Source organism: Microtus ochrogaster, linkage group LG1 (assembly GCF_000317375.1).
Source record: "Microtus ochrogaster isolate Prairie Vole_2 linkage group LG1, MicOch1.0, whole genome shotgun sequence".
Lineage (NCBI taxonomy): Eukaryota > Metazoa > Chordata > Mammalia > Rodentia > Cricetidae > Microtus > Microtus ochrogaster.
In genome coordinates, this window is record NC_022027.1 from 31694006 (window position 1) to 31717058 (window position 23053).

Consider the following 23053-nt stretch of genomic DNA (forward strand, 5'->3'; position numbering starts at 1 on the left):
TGTCTGTGAATGTATATGCATTTGTGTGTGTTTGTGTGTGTATGTGTGTTTGTGTGTGAATGCGTGTGTATGTCTGTCTGTATGTGTGTGTATATGTGTGTGTTTGTGTGTGTCTGTGTGTGTTTGTGTGTGTAGGTATAGGCATATGCCATGTGTGTTCAAGTGTCCTCAGAGGCTGGAAGCCATCACGTCTCTATCTGGGAGCTGAAGTTATCAGCCATGGATGCTGTGTCCTCAGACGTTGAGTCATTTGGGAGACCAGCAGCCCTCTCGGCCACCAGGTAGGTGTCCCTCCGTTCTAAAAGCATGGTTTTATAAAAGCGGACTCTAAGCCCTTTTGAGCTGTGCTCGCTGCCCATCCAGGAATGCAGACACGCCCGTTACTCATGGGTGTGGACAGCTTTGTAGGGGAAGTGCCTTGTTTTCCCAAAGATGTTCTAGCTTTGCCAACATTTCACCACCAGAGGATACCTGTCTGACTTGGAGGCAGAAAGGGAGATGCTAAGAGATGGGAGAGTTGGGTTAAGTTAGCTGCTTAGAGGTCGTCAGCTATGGCTCTGACCTTTCTCTTTCCATTACAAAGGACAAAATAGCGCGTGTTGATGGGGAAGCCCAGACAGGGACCAGAAATGAACCTCCCACTCTCTCTCTTCTCCTGTGATGTTGTGGAGTAGACTCGCAGCTGCAGGAGGAATACGGGCAAGAAGGGGGCTGTTGGGCAGAGGAACGGAAGCTGAGCACACAGGGGACATGGTGAGGACATGAAGGAAGGAGGGCAGAAGCCCTTGGAGGTACAGGCAGAGTCTCACTTCAACATACCAAATGTCTCCAATTAAAGTCTGGAACCTAAGACCATGCGAGAAACACTCTCAAACATGACAGCGATTTTCTTTAATAGCAGGACAGGAGAGGAGAAAGAGAGCAGCTAAGACAGAACACGCGGAAGACAGCGAGGAGGCAGAGGCCACAGCTAGCCTGCCTCTAATCATCCTGCACAGGGCGGGAAAAGCACTGTCCACAGAGTGTGGAGTTCCACTGGAATCCAAACTCCTGACATCAGACACCGTGCCAGGAGCCACCTGTGTGAAATGAAACCCCTCCCCCCCAGGGAAAAAGCTCTGTTTTTCTCTGCGGCGACCCTGGCTTGTCTAGGCTCTCTTTCAGTTTCTTTTCTGGAAGAGGCTAGATTATGGGGAGGGGGAGAAACTCCCCACAGGGCCCTGGTGCACCGATCGCGGCCCACGCCCCTGGTTGGCAGGAGCACACACGTGCACAGCCACTTCCTTCATCCGAAAGCTGGGGAGAAGATGGTAAAGGCTGAAGGGCCGTGCAATCACAGCAATCCTCCAGCTTCAGGAGGTGAGGGTTATACTTCATGAAGCGCACTGCTATGTTTGACAATCTGCTTGTAAAATAACCCCAAGCTTAGACCTATCTTCATTCCAGGTATGAAAAGAAACCTCTGGTAAATGAAAATGTAATCAATAAGGGAAAAAAACATGAATTTGGGTGTCACTTTAGATTTGAGGAAGAGTGCTTAAGATAAAACAAACAAAAAACCCCAAAAGCCATCTAAAAAAAAGATAGCCATGTTTGATTAGATAAATATTTCAAAACCTTCTGTTTACAAAAACACATTGATAAAATCTAGATATGGTGGTGCGTGCCCAGAATCCTAGCTCTGTGAAGGTGGAGGGGCTAGAATAAGTTTTAAACCATTCTTGGCTTCATAGTTAGCTGGAGGCTAGCCTGGGCTACAGATCCTGTCACCACAAAACGCAAGCAAACAACAGCATTCAGCTGTAACTGAATTACTGAAGGTAACTCTGGGGCCGGGGATTTGCTTTGCTCTCTGAATTAAGGCAAAAGCAGTCATTGGATAATGTCAGCCACGGATCTTACACTCTTACCTTACGGCCAGCCAAGCATCTGCTCCCTGACTCCAGCTCAGTCTCGGAATCTCTCACCTCTGAGTTCCGAAGTTCACCTGGACGGACAGTCCATGTGTTAACAATGTCACCAGTGCCAGGGTGTAACAAGGACGCGTTTCTGTATGGATTATGATTGTAATGAAGATGAAGAGAGGAGAGACCACGGAATAGCTATGATAATAGGATGCCACTGGATCACTTTACTCGGAATACATTTATTGATTTATAAAGCATTATAAACATTTGATGAAAATAGTCATTTTTATAAGAATAGAGACCCAGGGACAAGTGGAACACACTCACATTATATCTGCTGCCCCCTCCTCCTCTGTTCGAGGTGAGAGAAATGACAGGCATAGCCGCACATCCCCTGGGAAAGGATTCCTTCGAGCTTCTCGATGTTTTTAATAAAACAACATTAGCTAGTGAAAGCCTCATAGCCTTTATCATGCTACATAATCCTGATACAAAATGTGAATAGTACAAAGTTCATTATATATAATATAAAGTTTTAATATATTACATTTGTTCTACATAACAGACTATAAATATGTGTCCATAGCATGTTCTACAGCCATTGTTCCCAGCTTTTCACACTATGGTACCAGATGGAAAGGACAGCTTCTTTTCTGAAAAACGCCAAGCACAAGGGCAAAAGCCAGTAGACATAGCTTTCTATGTTAAAACTCTAAGTGATACAGTAGATGTTGCTATAACCTCGGCTATAAGGTAACTTTGAAATATGGCTAGTGCTTATTTATCCGGAGAGTGAACAAGCCAGTTCAGCGTTTCTGCCAGAAAGAGGCCACAAAGCTAAAATTCTGGGGTGTGAGAGTAGAGTGGGGTGGGAGGAAGAACAAGCGGCTACATCCCGCGTGAGCCTTTACCACCACAACTTGACACAGAACCCTCGGTCCTTGGCCCCAGACACTGCCACCGGGGCAGACATGTGGGTGTCCATCCAGCAGAACCCTGAGTGGCGAACCTCTCCCGAACGAACATCCTCTCTTTTGGTGTTCCGAATCAAGGCACAGCCTGGGAGATGAGGAGCAAGCTGCATCATTTCCTTCCTGGGGCCAGGCCAGGAGACACGTAAGAGTCCGGAAGGAACTCTCATTAGGAGGAGGAAACAGCACAGGGAACTCGCCTGTAGCCCCAACTGCAGAGAGCACGCAACCTTCTAAAACCAGAACCCTTGCCGGTCGCCTTTGCGTTTCCTGACAGCCCACATGTCCGCCTCCGCCAGAGCCAGCACAATGCATCTGCAGGCTCCAGCCGCTCTCCAGGCAAGCTTGCGCCTTCCTTCCTACCAGTCCACAGCCCACACTTAACACTTGGCTCAGAGCCCACATCCTCAACGAAGCCGTTTAGGTAGACTCAGTCTTTAGGCGTCTCACCCATCTTCAACACACGAAGCCCTACCCTTGCCCATTTCACACAGTTTTACAGAGGTGTCCGTTTCCCTGGTATGGCTGGCTACTTCTTGGAGCATAGAGCCACTGTTTGAATGTCTTTTGTTTCAGCTGATTGTGAGACCCACAGCAGGGCACATTATACACAATTTAAAATGAATGGGAAAGAGAGTACAGTCAACACATTCTTGGGTCACGGGCCATCTTCTCCAGAGATGCCCTGAGGAACTAGCTCCTTGCAGTCTGAGGTCCTTCTTCTGTAATGAAAATCAAATGCAGCTACTTCCGGGTGGTAGAAAGAACAGCACTTGAAAATCTAAGCAGCACCTCTCACGTGATTCCCAGGAGTTGGGGAGCAGGGTGAGAGCGCCTCCTTTTAAACGGGAGGTGAGCACAACGTGGTCCCAGAGTCGGCATGGTCTGCGGCCTCCATCAGCTTTAAAAGTTCTGCCTCCTCGCTGGAGTACACAGCAGTGTCGGTGTCATCTGAGTGGTACCCAGACTGGTAGCCGCTGGTCTGGTTGGAGCCTTCCGAGGCCACAGACTCCCTGCTTTTGCTGGGCATCATCCCGCTGTGGAAGAAATGGTAACCAGATGAGATGAGAAGGAGATGGCCTCTTGGCTCTTTACCCTCACCCCGTCCCCAGCTCCAAGGAGGTGGGATCTCTTCCAGAGACACCAGCCCCTATCTCTTCCTGCCCTAATCAGACTATCAGGCTCACTCAGACAAGGTCTACTTTCAGGTACTAGCCTGAGTTAGTAGTGGCAGATAAGTCCTCTCATTCAGGTCCAAGTCTTTCAAGCCCGAGAGGAGATAAAAGGCAGTTCTGCTGAGGTATGCAGAGCCCCTAACCAGTGGAACATTTTACAGCCTTGATGATTGACAAGTTTGTATACAATGATTGGAGCCAAGGGGTCTCTTTCATGATAATGAAGAAAATTAGGATGGTCTAAAAGTTCATTTGCGGTTTTCCTATTCGGTCATTTAGGGGACTACATGGCTTATGAAAGATGTTAATAAATTTGTAGAGAAAAAAAAAAACCCTGGAAGACTGTGCGCAGGCAAGCCAGACATGTCAAAAACTGCTTTTTACTCATCAAAACCACATTCTTTGGACAAATTGGGGATTCAGTCACTCAGCAGCAACTGGAGAATGTTTTTAATGACACAGTAATCATGTCAAAACTAACAAATGTAGGCTGTGTGGACCGAAAAGCTCAGGGTTTGCCCTTTCAGGGGCCGTAGCCTCATTATTCATAATAAAAACCGCACAGAGAAGAGTTTATTTATTCTGTGTTAAGATATGGTTTAAAGTAGGTTCTCAAAGAGCTAGAAATACATTTTCCCCCCTTTCAATCCACTCCTCCCTCCCCAGACCAAAACCAATTCGTGTTTCAAATAATGGCATGATGTTGGCCACTTAATAGTTCTGGATAAATATGGTTTGAGTCAAAGAAAGAAGCATACGATTGGCGCTCACGGTTGCTCACTGGACTTTACAGGAAACAGCAAAATTTACTGTCACCATTGTTAGTGTTGACAAGCATGACTCAAGAACACCTGGGGGTTCCCATCTCACACAGCCATCCCGTCCTAAGCGGAGCACATCTTTTGTATTCCTACCTAGAATGAACCTCCCGGCAAATAAATAACTACTATTATCCCATTATTCTTTTCACTATAGAATTTCATAAATTTTTATGTTGAAATCAGGTATATTTATTCAAAGCAACTATACGTTGCTACTGAGCCATGAGAGATGAATGACTCAAGATCACATTTAATACTTTCCCACCGCCGGGCGGTGGTGGCGCACGCCTTTAATCCCAGCACTCGGGAGGCAGAGGCAGGTGGATCTCTGTGAGTTCGAGACCAGCCTGGTCTACAAGAGCTATTTCCAGGACAGGCTCCAAAACCACAGAGAAACCCTGTCTCGAAAAACCAAATAAATAAATAATAAATAAATAAATAAATAAATAAATAAATACTTTCCCACAATTGAGAAGGATTCAAAGGATAATATTTAAATACACTAAATCAGTGACTTTGTATTTATTTACATAAAATCTTTCTTAATTACAGATAAAGTTAATTAGGAACAGGTTTGACAATTCTTCAGACTGCAAACTTGTAACTCTTCATGATCATGGCGTCTGCTGATGTCATTGCTGTTTGGCCAGGGCCACATACACCACCGATCACAGTCGATATGCCGACCTATATCACATGCTCAGACGCTCCAGAGCCTTCAAAAGTTGGGTCATTAGAAACTGACCAAACCCTCTAACTCACTTCAGATTCTTTTTTCAGACCTATCAATTTCAGTGTTGGGTTTATTTCAGTTCTTTATCAAATTGCTTATTTGGGATATTAATGTCATCAACCTTCAAAGGCCCCGAAAAGTAAAACTTCATCTACACTGAATGTCTTTATTAGGTCCTTTCAAAAATTCCCGTTGAAAGATCTTTCTTATTTGATTGAGTCTTACCCAAAAGATGGAGATAATTTATTCCTGTCTTCCAGGGTTTTCAGCTCTTCTGATGCCAGGACCATGCCACTGTCTGTCTGGCTGTCCTTTTGAGGAGACAATGAGAGGACAGTGAGTATGCACAGGGCCAGCTCCCTTAAACCCATCTCCAGCCCACCTAGCAGACAATACGTTTCAGTGTCCCGCCAAGGAGGGTAAGGGCATGGCAGCCAGAGACTGTGCAAGCCACAAGGGAAGCAAATGCTCCCATGAAGTAGACTTAGGCCAGGGAGACACGACCGAGGACACTGGGGTCTCCTGCTCTCTGCACAGTGACACTGTGGGCCCTTGAGTGAAACCGGGCACACAGTTGGACTATCTTGACCCTTGGTCCAGGGGTCTTTCCTACGGCAAAACCAAAGACCCATCTCTGTAATGACCCCATGGCACATACCCTCAAGGAGAACCTTCATGAGGTTCCAAGACTCAAACGCTTGAGCTAATATTTATCTAGCTAGCATTTCAGCCTGAGAATTTATTTCTACAACTGTTTATAAAAGATGGACTTACATCTGGGATTACTTTTACTTCTGGTTCTTCCAGTGGAATATCTTCAAATGTTTTCACACTCACTGGCCGGCTCTTTCGCTTGCTGTTCTGCAGATACTGACTGCAAGAGAACAAACATTTATCTGCGTTGGAGTGGTTGGTACATTTGACCGCAGATGCTTCAAGTGATACCTACGTCCATTATCTTTCAACCACAAGTTTAATAGCAACCTTCAAAACAGCCTTTGGGGCGGGGGGAAGAAAAAGAAAAACAAAGTCTTCCTTTACTAGCACACACAGAAGGTTTAATTTCCTGTGGAAGTCCATTTAAAAGTAAAATATAACTGAAAAGAGTAAGGGAGACCCTGTGCCTTTGACTCATGCTTCTGAGGCCCGGGGCTGAACTCAGGTCAATGGAAGCTGACTCAACAGCAGCTGCCTTCTGATGGGCCCTGCCTGCCTGCAAGGGATTCCTCCAGTGAGCTCCGGATATAGAGCCATGGGCTTTCTATTTTTCTAGCCCATAGAAAAGGTGTCCCTCACAGTATTGACAGTCTGGGCAGAGGAAACGCCTTTGGTTTCTCTAAAGGATACTGTGCTAGGCAGTGATCTCAAGTCAACTTCTTCCTTCACCATGAAATATGGATCTAGGGCACAGAGGGAGGTGGGCTGCGTCTTACTCAGCCATGCTTCAGAGTCTCAAGACACTGCCTAATTTTGAGTCTAACATTGACTGTAGAAATGGGAGCATGGCTCTGTTGCTCCATTTTAAACAGGCATAGGTAATAGCTATTCTTTCTAGCTTGCAAGGTCGTCAGGAAGGTGAATAGCACAGCAAATGTCAAGTTTGGTGTTCTTTTTTTTAAAAAATGTTTATTTATTTATTATGTATACAATATTCTGTCTGTGTGCATGTCTGCAGGCCAGAAGAGGGCACTAGACCTCTTTACAGATGGTTGTGAGCCACCATGTGGCTGCCGGGAATTGAACTCAGGACCTTTGGAAGAGCAGGCAATGCTCTTAACCGCTGAGCCATCTCTCCAGCCCCCAAGTTTGGTGTTCTTGAGGATGCACAAAACTCTATCTTTTATTTTCCTCTTTTGGATTCCAAAGACCTTCAAAGAGTGAGATTTGACAGATAACACATCACTTGTACCTGGACGTTGCTCTTCCTTGCCACTTGCCACTGGGGGAGTCCAATATATCCTATACAAACCTCTTACAGCCCAAAGGGAGATAAGAGAAGGCCCATGGAGACAATAAGAGTATTCTTCACTCTTGTTCCACGACAAGCAGACTGCTGGCACAGGGCATTGTCGGGTCAGAGTTGAAGACTAGAAGCTGAGTGCCTCTTCTCTTCTCCAAGAGGTCGTTTCCTCCCCACACAGAGAACAGAATGAGGTTCCCAGTGACACCCTCCCTCAGGAGACTTCACAGGAAAGAGGACATCCAATTCAGGGGACAAGCAAAGCCCATTTCCTGCTGACTTTGGTCCTTCCTTGAAAGTCATGACTGTCAGCGAAGGCTGGGATCATGGTTATCCGCTCAGTCAGGAAGACCTTTGGGGTTCTACCACAGGTCAGGAATTGAGCCGAATGCTCTTCAGACATCGCCTCACGGCATCTTCATGGTAACCTCTCCAAAATCCACTGGTCCAAAATCGCACAACTAGAATCTCAGACTACAGTTGTGAGGGCTATTGAAAATTTTAAACATAGGATTGGCATGACCAGATAGACTTTTTAGAGAGTTGGCTGTGATTGAGAAGGAGAAGGCCAGAGGCAATAATACAGCCAGTTAGGAGACTTCACACTTATCTAGCGGGAAGGCAGGGAATCTGATTAAAGAAGGGGAATGCGCAGGAGGTTTGAAGCAGTGCCTGCATTCCACACAACCCAGCAGAATGAGGAGGCGTGGATAGCACATAGCCACCTCCAGAGACTCAGATCCTTGACTTCTGATTTCAAAATGGTATGACCCTTCGCAAATGACAAAGCATTTTCCAAGGTCTCCTTGCATCTGCTCCCCGCCATCTCCCAAACAGATCTCTCATTATTTCCCATTGGAGATGAAGAAGCCAAGGCTCTATGAGAAAATGGCAGAGGAAGGGTAGAACCAGGACACTCCCACTCGTGTTTGGAGGCACCAAAGCCCACATGGGTTGTTTTTCCTCACCCCATGGGTAGCAGGATGGAAAAGAAGCAAGAAAGCCACAGACATCTTGCTCAGGTCTTTATTAAGCACCTACTATGGCCACAGCCTTGCTCTGGCTCCCATGTGTGCACGGACCCTGTGATGAGTGGGTGGGTTGAGTCAGTAGGGATCGTTATGTCGATGGAAGGTGGAGAAAGAAGAGCCCCATTTCAAGCAGTGATGGTCAAACCAAGACGAAGCTAGGAAGCTAGCAGGCTCTCTCAGGGATCAACCCACCTTGGATGTTTAATTACTCGCAATGAACCAGAATGGGAAGAAGAGTGTGGACCGAAGCCTTGCTCTGGGGGAGAGGACTGCAAAGACATCTCTGCTAAACTACTGGGAATGGGAGGCGGAACTCCCAGGGAAAACGACAAAGCAGCCACAGATGGTCCACACGCTGCCCTCCAGGAGAAACAAGACTGGCAAATATGGGGTTTCTTAGGGGAAGCATACACACTCAGGGCCACAGAGGATCCATGGGGAAAACTGGAGACAAAGCTAAGTCTAGACATAAGTGGCCCTCCCTGCCCCCACCCCTCTGCCTCTTCTCCACAGAACTGTTGAACAAATATTTTAAAAATAGTTTAAAGGGGCAACAGATCAAGAGGCTGTCTCCCACAGTGATGCTCATGCCCAGCTCTATTTATAACGCAATGGGGTTGAAACATATAAGGAGGAAGCAAAGCTAGAAAGACTCAGCGCTTCTCCTTGCCTGGAAGCATGAGAATAGATAGAGCATGCTTGGGAAGGTGCCTTAGCCTCAGCACATTCCCCCAGAGAAGCTGAACCACGGAGACTCCTGCACTATTGAGGGCAGTGCGCTCCCACCTCTAATCCACATTGCCTTCATTTACATCACTGTAAGGTGATGGAGGGCTTTGCTGTTTATAAAAAGAAAAATAGTGGAGCTGAGAGGGGATGTAAAGAAAAAGCTTCCAATTTCTGTTTTATTTTTCAGTTTGTGGATAGCTAAAAGAGAACCTAGTCTGGGAAGGCTCCTTCAAAACTCAGAGGCAGAAAATCTGAGCCAAGCCTGGCTGGGCTGAAAAGCATGGTGTCGCATTTGTCCCCACTCCTGGGGATAAATGTTAGCGAGTCCTCTTTTAGGCCCAGCCTCATGTTGGCACGCTTAGCTCCCAAATACAGCTCCATCTCCTGCTTAGCACCACATTCCAGGAACCCAGCAAGCCAAATGGCCCAGCTCTGACCTCTCCTCTGTCTTGTCACAGGACATGACGAGGACAGTGAGCCAGCAGATGGCTCTTGGACTGAGGAGAAGGCTAGACAACGCGGCAAGAACAATGGTAAAGCCAGAATGGACTAGGACTTTGCATCCATGCGAGTTTCTCTTTACGACTCTTCTCTCTGAGAACCTCTCCTTGGAAGGAGGGGAAATGGCCCTCCGGCTGGCATCAGAATAGATACATTCTTCTCTGGGGCAGGATGGGAAGCCACTCTCTTAGCAGCTGTCCTTTATGAAGTCCCTTAAAGTGCCAGGCACTTAGAAATACATTATAGCCATGACAGTGTGCAATCCTCCAAGTGGCCATTCGCAAACAACAGTGGCCCTGCCTTCCCTCACACAGAGACTGGGCTGGGGGAGGGGCGAGCGATATGGGACTTGTTTCAGGGCTACTGAAAGGCAGACCCGGGCATCGCACCTGGTTCTACCAAGCTCTCATGTCTACAACTTTATTCATGATATTTTTGCACTGCTTCATGTAGTAGAGCCAAGACCTGTGTCTAGATGATACTTGCTGCCTGGTCTAAATCTAGAGTTTTTGCATAGTCAGAAATCTGATAATATACAGAAAAAAAATTCTTCAGGGAAAACTGCTCTTGTTATAAAAGCAGTGGTAGCATGTTGGTTGATATCTAACTCTCCCTCACCCCCACTCCCTTCCCCCACTCAGGATTCCTCAGGGCCAAACATCATTTCTAGGCCTCCTTAACCTCCTTGCAGCATGGCCACTGAGCCGGTGCCTCCCATGGGAGGCAGCTGCCCAATTCCTTCTACAGCTTGGATTCACTCAGGAAGACAAGCAACACCCATGTTTTCAGGGGGTCTGCTCGTAGAAGCACAATAATTCCCAAAGCAAAGTCAAGTTGTCTTGGGCTTAGGGAAGGCGATGCTAAGGTCATATTGTGGAAAGCCCCACCAGCATTTTCCTGATGCACAGGCATTACCTGAGCCCACCAAAAGCTGCCTGCAGAACCCTGCACAGACCAAGACTGGACTGCATGGCATTGGTTTTGAATAAACTTAGGCGCCCCAGCAGGTAAATAGATGCTGAGACTCAGACTGAGGACAAACTTCTCTAGAGCGCAGCCCTTCTCTAGGACACAGCCTGTGGTGTGCCGTCTCCTCACCGAGAGCCCTCGGTATGTTTCAGATTTGCACAGAATCCTTCCTTCCTAAGTCTTTCCTAAGCCATTTAATTCACCTTAATAAAAGTGTACACGGGAACGATTTTAATACAGATGTCTCCTTACCGTGGCTCTCTCTCTCTCTCTTTTTTTCCTGGAGATTAACCAACTGTGGTATTTTAGCTATTTGCTCCCACAAGGCTTAGAATTCTTAATGGCAGAGTTGTGCCAGCAATATGGGCCGCAGATGGGAGGCCGGCCGTTCAACTCTCCAGATCTCCTTTGGAGAGCACGGCCCTTGTGAATGTCAGAACTCCAGTTAGCTAGAAGTAGTGAGTGACAGACAGGCTAAACAAATGTCTTCCTCCCACCCACCCTCCTCCTGAGCTGCCCTTGAAGCCCCCCTGAGGGGATGCTGGCCATATACCTGATTCCTGCTGTGTTGTCATAATGGAATTTGGGGTCGCACACTTCCTCTTCCTCCATACAGGAAACAGGTGAGGTGGGCAGGGAGAGTCCAGAGTCCTCTTCCATGCTCAGTGTTTCTGACATGGGAAGAACAATGTAGTCTTTGCCATCCTGAAACAATAAACACAGCATGCTATTGTTATGGCTGCTATCCTTCAAGGGCCTTTTCATGAGAAACAAAGAGCAGGGGGGCGTCTTGGCTGTGCATGCCGCTTTCATATCTGAACCCAAGACTTCAAGACTGTATTGGAAAAGGGTTGACAGAAACAAAAGGCCACTTGAAAGGGGTGTGTGGAAGAAGGTTACTAAAAGGGACCAAGGAAAAACTGGATTAGTGAAGGGACAAGAGGCCATGGTTGCCATGAAGACAAAGCCAGCAATGGCTGTGGAGGAGATGGGTGAACAAGGAGCCTAGGAATCAATTCTCCACAAAGACCTCCACAGGAGTCTGACCTTCAAAGTGAAGAGCCTCAAGTCCAGCCTCTACATCCCAAGGCAATGGAAAATCCAAAGGCAGGGAAGAGAAAGGCCTAGGACAGCAGGAGCAGAGAAATTCCCGATAGTGCAATCTGCTGTTATTTCTCAAGAGGCAGAAAAGATAAGGTGATCCAATACATTGAAATGTTTGGAAGGTTTCTTTGGTGAAAATAAACGTGGCCCTCAAGTGTTCAGAAGGAAAAAGGAAGCAACTGGCTCCCACTGGAATAGGGGACACCGAGCAGCAACAAGCTCTCTAACAACAACAAAAAAGGGGGCACAATCCCATTTTGGAACTGCCATGACAGCCTGATATTTCACCAAGAGGGGCCAGAGTCCTGCCTTGGCATGATTTGCATGTTTGTTTTGTTTTGGCCTCGCCTGCAGAATTTACTAAAAATGACTTGAAATTCCTTCCATTTCTGATAATCAGTAAGTCAATCGGATTTTGATTTTGTTTGTTTGCTTGTTTGTTTTGTTTTTTGAGGGAGTCTTGCTCTGCTGCCCAAGCAGGCCTCAAACTTGTGATTCTCTTGTTCCAGCCTTAAGAATTCTGGGATTACAGACATGCACTATCAGACTCAGCAGACTTTTTTTTTTTTTTTCAGAAGAACATTTGAAGACATAACACAAAAACAAGTAGGTGAGGACCAGCAAGATGACTCAAAGGGTAATGCCATCTTCAGCCGAGCCTCATGACTTGAGTTTGAGTTCTTGGACCCACATGATAGAGGAAGAGAATAGTTCCTGCAACTTATGACTAGCCCGGAGTTGCCTATTCTCAAGGTATGAATTAGGGTCCTATCAGTCTAAAGAGCAATTATTGCTTTAAGAAAGCATTACTGCTCAAAACTGGAAGGCAGAGGCTCCTTTTTCAGTGACCCAGAGAACCACACGGTGCCTCCTGAGTGTTCAGGCAGCAGACTGACTGTTAGATCACAGACCCTCGACCTGAAGGCTCTTTGTGGAAGCTGCTGGAGCAGAGGGTTACAAACCTGCTGAGCATTCGCTTGCAGGAGATTTCCCAAATGTTCCACCAACTCTGAAAACGAGGGTCTCTGATTGGGGTCCTCATGCCAGCAGTCCAGCATGGTCTGGTACCTAGACAAGCAAGACACCGGTTTCATTAAAGCAATGTCATTCTTCCAAGAACTAAAAGTCAAAATAGTACTCAAATGGGGGAAGTGTTTGTAAAGAGCCTATCAAGAACTGAGATGCTAACTAGAGATATGAAACTATAGGAGACACAGATGTCAGCACTCACAGGTCCGACTGTCTATAAAAGGGTCTTCTTTAACACACATCTCTATCAACCTTCACTAAAAGCTCTCTGGTATAGATAATATAGTAACATGATGACGGTGCTTGAGGTGACCAAGGAAGGCATCAGAGAAAGGGCCGAACACAAACTAGGCCATGACGTCGATGCTCACAATGGAAGGCCTTCTCGCCTTCTTAAGCGGGGAGAATTTGCGTGAAAAGGAAGAAGGGTGCTTTCCAGAGTCTCACATTTCTGGGGTGGTGTAGTCAGGAGCCCGCATTCTTGTCCCCTCTTTCAGTCTCCGACAGAAGTCTTCATCAATCTTGACCCCAGGATATGGGGAAGCACCTAGAGGAAGACGGGAAAGGAGCACTGTGAGCTTTGCGATCACCGTAAAAAGCCCGTAATCCTGATTCTTTCACATCCTTATGGCCTACAGAGCTTTTTTTTGTTTGTTTTTATTCTTCTTGATTTTTACCATTTAAATCTTCTAAGAAATTCGATTTGACAGAAGGTAAAAGACAGAGGAGGAAAGGACTTCTTGGGCTCATCCACTATTATCACCTCCTCTGCTCCCAGGAGAGGGTCAAAGAGAAGTGACTCACCTAAGGAAAAGATTTCCCAGAGCAACACGCCGAAAGACCACACATCGCTCTGAATGGTGTACACTCTGTCAAAAATCGTTTCTGGGGCCATCCACTTCAAAGGGAGTCGGGCCTAAATGGTTGATAGCAAGACATCAGAACCCAAGTTAGCAGATTTCTAAGGAAAACACTTTCTTCACTTCCCAACACAGATCCACAAAGTTTGAATTATGCGCTCGAATGGACCACCAGGTTCATCTTTAGATACTTACATCTCCCTTCCTGACATAATCTGGGTCTTTATAAATATCCCGGGCCAGGCCAAAGTCACAGATCTTCACCACATTCTTCTCTGAGAGGAGAATATTCCGCGCTGCCAGGTCCCGGTGGATACACTGTGAAAAGAACAGGATCGTGCTAAGCCTCCACACAGCTAATCTCTTTTACATCTGTTGTGACCTCATGCTTAAAAAAAATCCGACATCAGAGAACCATCTGATTAGCAAGAAGTGGGGTAGAGTTTTAGAGCAACCGGTCAGGAAAGGGGCCCGTGTGTTTCGCTGAGACACATCTGCTTATTCCATAAACAGTCCTGTCCTTTGGCGTTACATGATCTGGTTACAGTCTGATGATGGACACGGTTTTAAAATGTGTCTCGGATCACATCCACACATCCTTTCGCTTGGCAGCCTCTGTGCCTTGAACTGGGTTATTCTAAGGGGATCCCAGAATAGATTTGCTTTGAATGGCTGTGAGGAAAGGAGAAGTGAGGATTCTCATTGGTTGGGTGTGCTCGGTTGGCTTTCTATTTCATTTGGTACTGAAGCTGGACTAGATCTGGAGGCAGTACACAGCAGTACTCATCCTGCTTCAAAGTGTTCGAGATGACAGAAAAGGTCAACCCCGGCAAGGCTGGCCAGCGCGAGTGGACTGGACTCTGTAGAAAGTTCCCCAGAGCTCAGCTTTAAGCCTCGGGATTTGCAGTTCCTACACTGGTCTCTCCTTTCTGTCTTCCAACTTGATCTGACTTTCAGCTATTAAGTGGCCCCGTCACTCTATGCTCACAGCCCTCAGCAAGCACCTAAGCACCAACTGAGAGGGAAGAAGAGCCTCAAAGAACTTTAGACATGAATGAAAGGCTTGCATAAGAGACCCAATCAGCACAGGGGTGACCGTGGGAGCTGGGAACCACTGCCTCTCCCCTGCCCAGCACCCCAGGTCAATAAGGGCAGTCTCCCTTGCACCAGAATACTCAGGAGAGCATTGCCTAGAGTGAGACAGTAAAACTGGAAAGGCCACATAACAGATGGCATCTCTACTTGCTCTCAACCAAAGAGCTTCCTTTTCCAGTTATATATATATATATATATATATATATATATATATATATCAAATCAACAAACCAACAAAACCACCTCATGGTTACAAGAGAAAATAAAGGATTCTGGCTCCCCACTCACCAATCACTATATCAACTCTTCCTTCTAGTTGACAAAAGAAATTACTTGGCTCAAGAGTGAGTTCTGGCCTTTACAAAAATAATAACCCTTGAAAAAGATCCAAAGTCCTTCCCTTTGAGACGATCCTGTAGGACCCTGGTTCTCTCCCTTCTTGTTGGGAAATAGAGTGCAAGAAATATTCGGCAGAACTATCTAAGATTCCGAGGTTCTAGACACTGTCAAGAAACTTTAAACTTCAGTGGGGTGAGGGGCAAGGGACCTTTTAACGATAAAGAAAACAAATGAATTATTAAGGCCTTCTGCTCCCTCGGGAACCTGCAGCAAATACACTTCACCCACTGAGAGCTTTTCCTGAATATAATGTGAACCTTTCTTACGTATCGCCCCTTCCCAAGGTCACCAGTGACTTCCACCAACCTCCCTCCCACCTCAGTGCTGTTTAAAACCTTTGGAATGTTTGTCCCCTGTCACGTCCCACCTCAGCCTTTGTTTGGCCTACTTTCTAATTTTAGCTGTTTTAATCGTCCGCATCTGAAGCCTGGCCTTCCTGGCTTCTAATTATACAAATAACAAATAACTTTTTGATGGATGGTGGTGAATGTAAAATAAATTAAAAATAGACCCCACTACACCAAGATACCTACAGGACTCTACTCCCTGCCTCTTCTAGCTGCACAGATCACATCCTTAGTAAAGAGTTCCTCCTTTAGCTTGCATAACATTGAAGTACATGCATATTAGCATCTGCACACGCACACACATAGCATTTTCATATATTCTGTAAGCTTCTTCCCGCTTTACTTCATCTCACAACATCTGTTCCTAACCTTCCTCTTGTGCTGCTTGGTTATTGGTTGTTTCATCACCTACAAGTGTTGGAAACCTCAGGAAGGGCTGTCTTGGTTGATTCACTATGGTGGCACTTAGAAGTCTATGTAGTCAGCCAGGAGGTGCTGGAGCACACCTCTAATCTCAGCACTCGGGAGGCAGAGGCAGGCAGATCTCAGTGAGTTCCAGCCAGCCTGGTTACTAGAGGAAGTGCCAGGATAGCCAGTGCTACACAGAGAAACACTTTCTTGAAGAAAGCAAAACAAAACAAATTACCATCCCCCCAAAAAAGATTAAAAACAAAACCTGACACTTAGTAATTGGTCAATGAGTATTACTGATATGAATGAATCTCATGAACGCTCTAGCCACCTTTTATTCACAGAAAAAGGGCCTCCCCAGAGGAACACATTTAAGAATCCTAAAAGTGATATATGACTTTCCAACCAGAGCAAGCGCTGTCTCATTCCCAAGCCTGTGATCTGAACACAAAGCTTACTGTCCCCTTGACCTGCCATACCTTCCTTGATGCCAGGAACTCCATGCCCTTAGCCACTTGGAAGCTGTAGCAGATGAGATGCTCCAAGGTCAGGAAGTCCTTGTACAAGTCTTCAGACGCTGTGGGAAGAGCAGGAGGACACAGCTGAGTGTTCCCGTCAGTCAGTAGCCCTGTGATCTCAAGATGTGAGAGTCAGTTTCAGGAGACAGAAGCAGAAGACCTGCCCATTTGCGAAACCCCAAATTATTAGCCTTCATCATACTCCTTGGGGAAAAGAATGCTTTCTCCATTTTGGTCAAACTGAGTCACTAAATCCAGAAGGGAGAAGAGAGATGAAATCGGTGAAGACAACAAGAAGAGGAAAAGGACCTTTTAAAGTCTGGTAGCTCAAGCGGTTTTTGTTTTCCCATGAATTCAGAGGGGAAAACAATAGCTCCTATGAAGAAACTCTAAAAATAAAACAACAATATTGAGGGTCATCAAATATTTTTTTCTTCGGGCTTTTGTCTCCTGGGACAAAGACCAAAGTTCAAACTGCAGTCCACAACAGATAACTAAAAATAACAGAAAGAGATTTGTTTCTCTCACTTTCAAACTTAAGATGAGAAGCAAGCATATTAAGTCTGTCCTGGAAAGGAGACTTTCCTCCACGGAGAGAAGTGAGTGACCACAGGCGTGGAAGAAAGATAGATTTGCATAAGCTGGTAGCGTTTATTACAGCACAACCGATACACATAAACACTGAGGCACTCCTGGATATTTTGAAATGCTCTCCTAACTTATCAGATAAGATATGGCTACTGTCTCTTTCCTGGACACAAGACCAGAGTAAACACAAACTCAATTGCCATAACAGACTTGTTAGTATTGAGAAAGCTGAGACTTCTTTCTTGATGACTTCTTATGCTAATGGCTAGGAACAGTGAAACTCTCTTCATTCTCCAGATAAAGAAATAGAGGCAAAGTCCTGGCCTGCAATTCCAAGCCATTTACACCTCAGCCCTCCACCCCTAACTCCTTGCATTTCCAACTTACTGGCTACCAACTGTGAGCAAGAGGGTGCTCGACCCACTTACTGGTAGACCTCATGAGGAGAGGCCTAACAGCTTCCCCATGCCCTCTAGCCCAAGTCCTAACCACCAGCTGCCTATATGGTTTCCAAGAGAAAGAAATTGGATCCAGTTCTATCAGTCAGCCTGTGGCAGGGGAAACAGAAGTGGGGTTGGGTTTGTCTACACTCACACCCCAAGACCACCAGGCATCAGGCATCCTCGTCTCTTTCATCACACAGCGGTGCCTGCTCCTTCTGATGAAGGCAGACCTACAGTGTGTCCTCGTGCTGACTGAAGTAGCGGAGAGGCTGAGGTCCAGCTCCACCCATACGTACCACTAAAGCATCATTGGGATCACAACCAAGTGAGGCAAGACTAAGGCATGTGGCTGGAGATGGAGAAGCTAGCTGGGGTGGAGTGAAGACGATGGCCATGTCCCCACCCATCTTGGAGAAGGTCAGGAAGAGATGCCCAAAGGGCCTCTGTGTGCTGCTAACGCATGTTACCTATTGGATCTGAGCCACCTACAGCAACGAAGGCTAGCCAGACCCCAGAAAGCTCCCTTGCCCTTTCCAAACACAGCACTGAACCTTTACTTCCAATAAATTCTCATCCAGTATTGGACCAAAGTGTTGATTTGATTGCTAGTGACAGCTTAGCCCACTGAGCTACCTAGACTTCTCATGATAACCCTGCTTTCACTCCCAGTAGAGTTCACTGTCTGTTTGGGGCTTCCATACTTTCATTAAGTTTGACTGGACGCTACTTAGGATTTTAGATTTCTTTCATACATGAAGCTTTCCCCCGTGGCTGAATATCTTGTCACCATCCCTTTCTACAAGAGTGTGCTTTAGGGACAGGCTGCAAGGGCAGGTACCTTCTTCTTCCTCCACATCACTGAGGGATTTCTCCTCAACAAATCCCGAGCTGGCCGAGCTCTGGCTGCTGGTGATGCTGTCCAAGCGACGCTTCAGATCCACAGAGAGCTCCCCGACGTAGTCTTTCCCCTGGCGGAACCGGGCGCCTTTGCTCTGGAAAAGAAGGGACTGTGCAAATTCCTCGAATACAAGATGGGTCTCTCATGCATGGCGAGGTTACACACAGTTGAGACTATTAAAAGCAAAAAAGAGAGACAAGTCTAGGATCCTACAGAGATGAAACGCAGGGCAAGCTTTACCAGTGTTCCTTCTCTTTGGTGTCAAGTGGTAAGTGCTACATTTCCAAACATACTCAGACACACTGTCATTAGTGCCCCCTTAACAGGGGGACGCACCCTCCATGGCGCCAAATATGGCTGAGGTGACAGACTATCATTCAGAGCCAATGCTCCCTCTGCCCTACCCTTTCTTTAATCAAATCTAGCACCATCATAATGGGTCAGGAGATTAAAGTCCTAAAAATAAAATATGAGAAGCACACAATCCCCTTAAGTGGATGCTAAGATAACCAGGGAAACATGCAAAGAATTTCAACGAAATGACACATGTGAAGCCGCTTTGAGTTTTGCTCTGCTTTCATGTATGACCATGCTCAGGTAAACGGCTACATACATGTGTGACCATTCTCAGGTAGACGGCAACATACCTTATAAGGAACAAATTCATTTCTCTTGCCCCGTAAGTAAGTTGATAGGTTTCCAAACTTGCAGAATTCCACAATCACCATGAGAGGCCCTGCAAATGATACCGCCAGTTACAACAGGAAAATGCACTTCACGAACACGTCTCGCTAAGAACTTAGCATACTGATAAGCTCAAAACTGCCCTAGAAGAAGTCTTATATAGGAACTCTCTCATGGGAACAGAAATCAACTGACCCCAATCCCTCCTGTTGTAACTTTTCTTTTTCAAGCTGATTCTACAGGCATAATCGAAACACCAGCAATCAGCTGAGATGCCACAGTGGGAAAAAAGGGAGCTGACTTGAGGTTCTTTGCTTTCGAGGTCTGGGGTGCTCATCTTGCCCATCGAACATTCACTGTATAAGTAGCAAACATCTCCCTGTGAGGAGAACATTCTTCAATTCAAAGGATGCTGCAGAATCCTTTGATTAGAGAGTCCACTGAATCTCTCTGGAGCCTAGCACATCTGGGGCTCTGCAAAGGACTGCTCCCTGGAACACCACCAGCACTGTTAGTCCCACGCAGGTGGGCGGAGCCACAGCAGTTACTCACCTCCTGGCTTGGTGCAGGCGCCTAGAAGGTTGACCACATTGAGATGGTGGCCAATGTGGATGAGGATCTTGAGTTCAGACATGAGGGCTCGGTGCTCGCTGTGTGTTGCTCCTTCTACGAATTCAGAACAAAGACAGACACCATTAGGTGTGGCCGTTGCTGCAGGATGACGGACGCACTTAGCTGTGCGACTGGCACTCCCGGCGGAGCTCAGTTACAGCTAACGGGGCAACTGTCAAGTGCAAACTCTGTTTTCTAATTAGAAAGCAAGGCTTTACTTTAAGCAAACCCTGAGTGATTGGTATTTCAAGAAATCTAAGGCGAGGTTTCTTGTAAAGTTAGGAACATATCTGCAACAGAATCACATTTAGATTCTCTTTCTGTACAAAACTGGAATTTTCTATTTCAGCTTTAGTAGGCTGCTTAGGGCCTGGTCATTTCAATTTCTATTTCAGCTTTAGTAGGCTGCTTAGGGCCTGGTCATTTCAATACCTCCTCATAGGGAAGCACATTAAATATTCTCAGATCTAGGGACCAGTGAGTTGGCTGGGCGGGTAAAGGCCCTTGCCACTGATTTTAACGATCTGAGTTCAAACCCTGGGACCTACGTGGGGGAAGGAAAGAACTGACTCTTGCAATTTGTCCTCTGACAACTCATATTCTCTCTCTCCCTCTCTCTCTCTCTCTCTCTCTCTCTCTCTCTCCCCCCCCCTCCCCACCTTCTCTCTTCTCTCCACACACACACATAAACGAATGTGGTAAATTGACTCAGATCCATGCTGATATTCCAATTGATCTGCACCAAATAAATAAGTTAACAGGACCAGCACACAGCAAAGATATTGCTCATGGGTCTAATGGGGCTAGGACTACATTTGGTGCTATAAGAACTGCTACACTTCTCTCTCACCCACAGACATGGGTTCCATCTCAGGGCCTGATGACCCATCTCTACACACACACACACACACACACACACACACACACACACACACACCCTAAACCTCTAGATAAAAAATGCAAATGGAGGAAGGAGCCTTTGAAAGGCACAAGAACCTTCTAGCAAAGGGCAAGCTTCTCCCTCCACCGAAACAGTCACAAATTGAGCAGAGGCTTCCCTCCCCTCCCCTCCCCTCATCAGAATGTCCAGGCGGCAGGTCCTTTACTGTGGAAAGATGCTGGTGTCTAAAAGAACACCCAAGTCCTCCTCTGTCTGAACAGCCACTCTTACTTTGCAGTGCACCTTCAGAAAGTTCTTTGGAATGTTCTAATTCTAAAAGAACATGATGGTTTTGCATTATACTAATTTTTACTGATTATAAAGGGTTTACAATAAGTTTGCATCATAATACTTTGAGGAACAATTTTAATAGAACCAGATAGTTTTCCCTCATAAAACCAGGACCACTAAACAGAATTGTGTAAGTTGATCCTTGCTCACCAGTCATGAGCCCTTGCATGAGGCTCCAAAGGAGGAACCTGTCTCTAATTTGTGCAAAGGCACTATTAGCCAGGGGCTTTCTGTCCCACCTATCCACAGAGCCAGCGATGCAAGCCTCATACCATGCTTTAACGAAGGGCGAAATAAAGAGAACCACATCACAATGTCATTGTGCTTTTTACCTTTCAACATTTTGACAGCCACTGTTTTGCAGGTCGCTGTCTTGTCAATCCCAAAGGCGTCTGCCTCAATCACTTGGCCAAAGGCACCACGGCCGAGAGGCTTCCCTGGAACCGATGATAATGGCAATTACAAAATCTGGTTGTCCCGACACACTACCAGAGGGTTATGTGAAGATTCTGATTGGTTAAAGGGATGTTGTATTCTATTTAGACCCACATTCCGCTTTACTCCCTCATCCCGCTTTCCCCTGCACCTTCCAACGTGCCCTGCTTTGGATGGTTATACAGGTTCCTCATCACCAAAAGGCTATAAGGGTGATTACCCAAAAATCAGGAGAAACAATTAATATTTACAAATAAGAATACATCATTTGAATAATCTAGACAGGTCATTGCCTTAAAGGAGAGTTAGGTGGGTTGGTAAAACCAATGTCAAGTTAATAGCAGTTGACAACTCACCTAGTTTCAGCCGGTCCCTGGGGAATTCCCATTTGCTGGCATCGTAAGGCAAGCGTTCACAGCGCTCATCCAAGGGCAGCTCATCTGGATCCATGACAATGGACAAGTAGCCCGTCTTCAGTTCCCCTTCATTGGCCTGGAAAGCATAAAGCCTCCCAGTTACACAATCCTGTTGTTTGCTTGTTGTTTTGTGTACTTGTTGCTGTTTAATAGGGGACCCATTCAGAGTGTCTCATTCCCCAATAAAACTCCCAAAGTTCAAGAGAAGTCCTATTATAACCCTCCTTTTAGTGCCTCTTTAGTTTCCAAAATGAGTTCAGAATAAAGTTTCTAAATCTTAATTACAGTGGACAACCCAAACCCCTGACCCCTCTAGTGGCTTCCATCAATTAATGCCTGTAGCTCAGCCAAAGAAAATGGACAAGAATGTTATTGTGCTGAAGTGAAAATGTGCCCACTGAGCCACTAACAATGGGAAGAAGCGGCTGAAAGAAGACCAGTCAGGTTCCATTAATCACAAAACCAATACGCAAGGGGCAGGAGGGACATCGTGTTGTTACCCGCTTAACGGTCCGCAGAACAATGACAAGAAGCAGCCAGAAGAACATGGCAATCACTGCAGTGCCCACAAGAATGATGACTTCCAGGTTGGTCTTTTCCTGGGCACCTGGAAGACAAAGGCGAGTGATCACCAGCTGGGAACCCACAGCCTTTGGTAGAAGGCGCCGAGTGTGACATGGAAGGCAAGACCTCAGGCTCATCCGCTTTCAAGACTCCGGGGGACCAACAACCACAGACTCCATCGGTTTGACAGAGTCCACCACACTCTTAAAGGACAACAGCAGCATACCAGTCAGGGAAGCATCCAGGAATAAGATTCCCAAACAACGAACCATAGGCCTAAGTGTCTTCAGAGATGCTTACAGGATGTGTTTGGTGAGAGACCTCTTTTGAGGAAAAAAAAGTTCTTTCTATTTGTGGGTGATATCGTCTGATTTTGTGTGTGTGGCGTGATTTAGGAAACTACACAAGGAAAGAAGAGAATCCCTTTGCCCAGGGAGCAACTTGTGACCACACACCTACTATGAACTTGTTGCTTTAAATATGTCACCCTCCTTCACTGTTTCAGTAAGTTTTCAGGAAAGATTTGAAAAATTGAGCTACTTGTCTGAGAAACACAGGAAGTCGGTGGGTTGTTCAAGGGTTGTACCAGGTCTGTGCAAATAGAGCTGACCAATACTTCATC

The 23053-nt window shown here is 46.2% G+C and overlaps 1 protein-coding gene across 1 annotated transcript in view; it reads right to left on the reverse strand.

Moving 5' to 3' along the window:
- Positions 1 to 2140: 2140 nt before the first annotated feature.
- Positions 2141 to 23053, reverse strand: part of Kdr (kinase insert domain receptor) — a 44364-nt gene continuing 23451 nt past the window's right edge. The window contains exons 16-30 of the mRNA XM_005359364.3: positions 22368 to 22474; positions 21808 to 21943; positions 21349 to 21453; positions 19726 to 19839; positions 19137 to 19225; positions 18430 to 18583; positions 16522 to 16619; positions 13986 to 14108; positions 13735 to 13846; positions 13378 to 13477; positions 12864 to 12969; positions 11351 to 11502; positions 6382 to 6481; positions 5833 to 5918; positions 2141 to 3915 (exon numbers count right to left, since the gene is read on the reverse strand). Coding sequence (XP_005359421.1) covers positions 3720 to 3915; positions 5833 to 5918; positions 6382 to 6481; positions 11351 to 11502; positions 12864 to 12969; positions 13378 to 13477; positions 13735 to 13846; positions 13986 to 14108; positions 16522 to 16619; positions 18430 to 18583; positions 19137 to 19225; positions 19726 to 19839; positions 21349 to 21453; positions 21808 to 21943; positions 22368 to 22474 — 1778 coding nt within the window. The 3' untranslated portion in view covers positions 2141 to 3719. The remainder of the gene's footprint in view (positions 3916 to 5832; positions 5919 to 6381; positions 6482 to 11350; positions 11503 to 12863; positions 12970 to 13377; positions 13478 to 13734; positions 13847 to 13985; positions 14109 to 16521; positions 16620 to 18429; positions 18584 to 19136; positions 19226 to 19725; positions 19840 to 21348; positions 21454 to 21807; positions 21944 to 22367; positions 22475 to 23053) is intronic.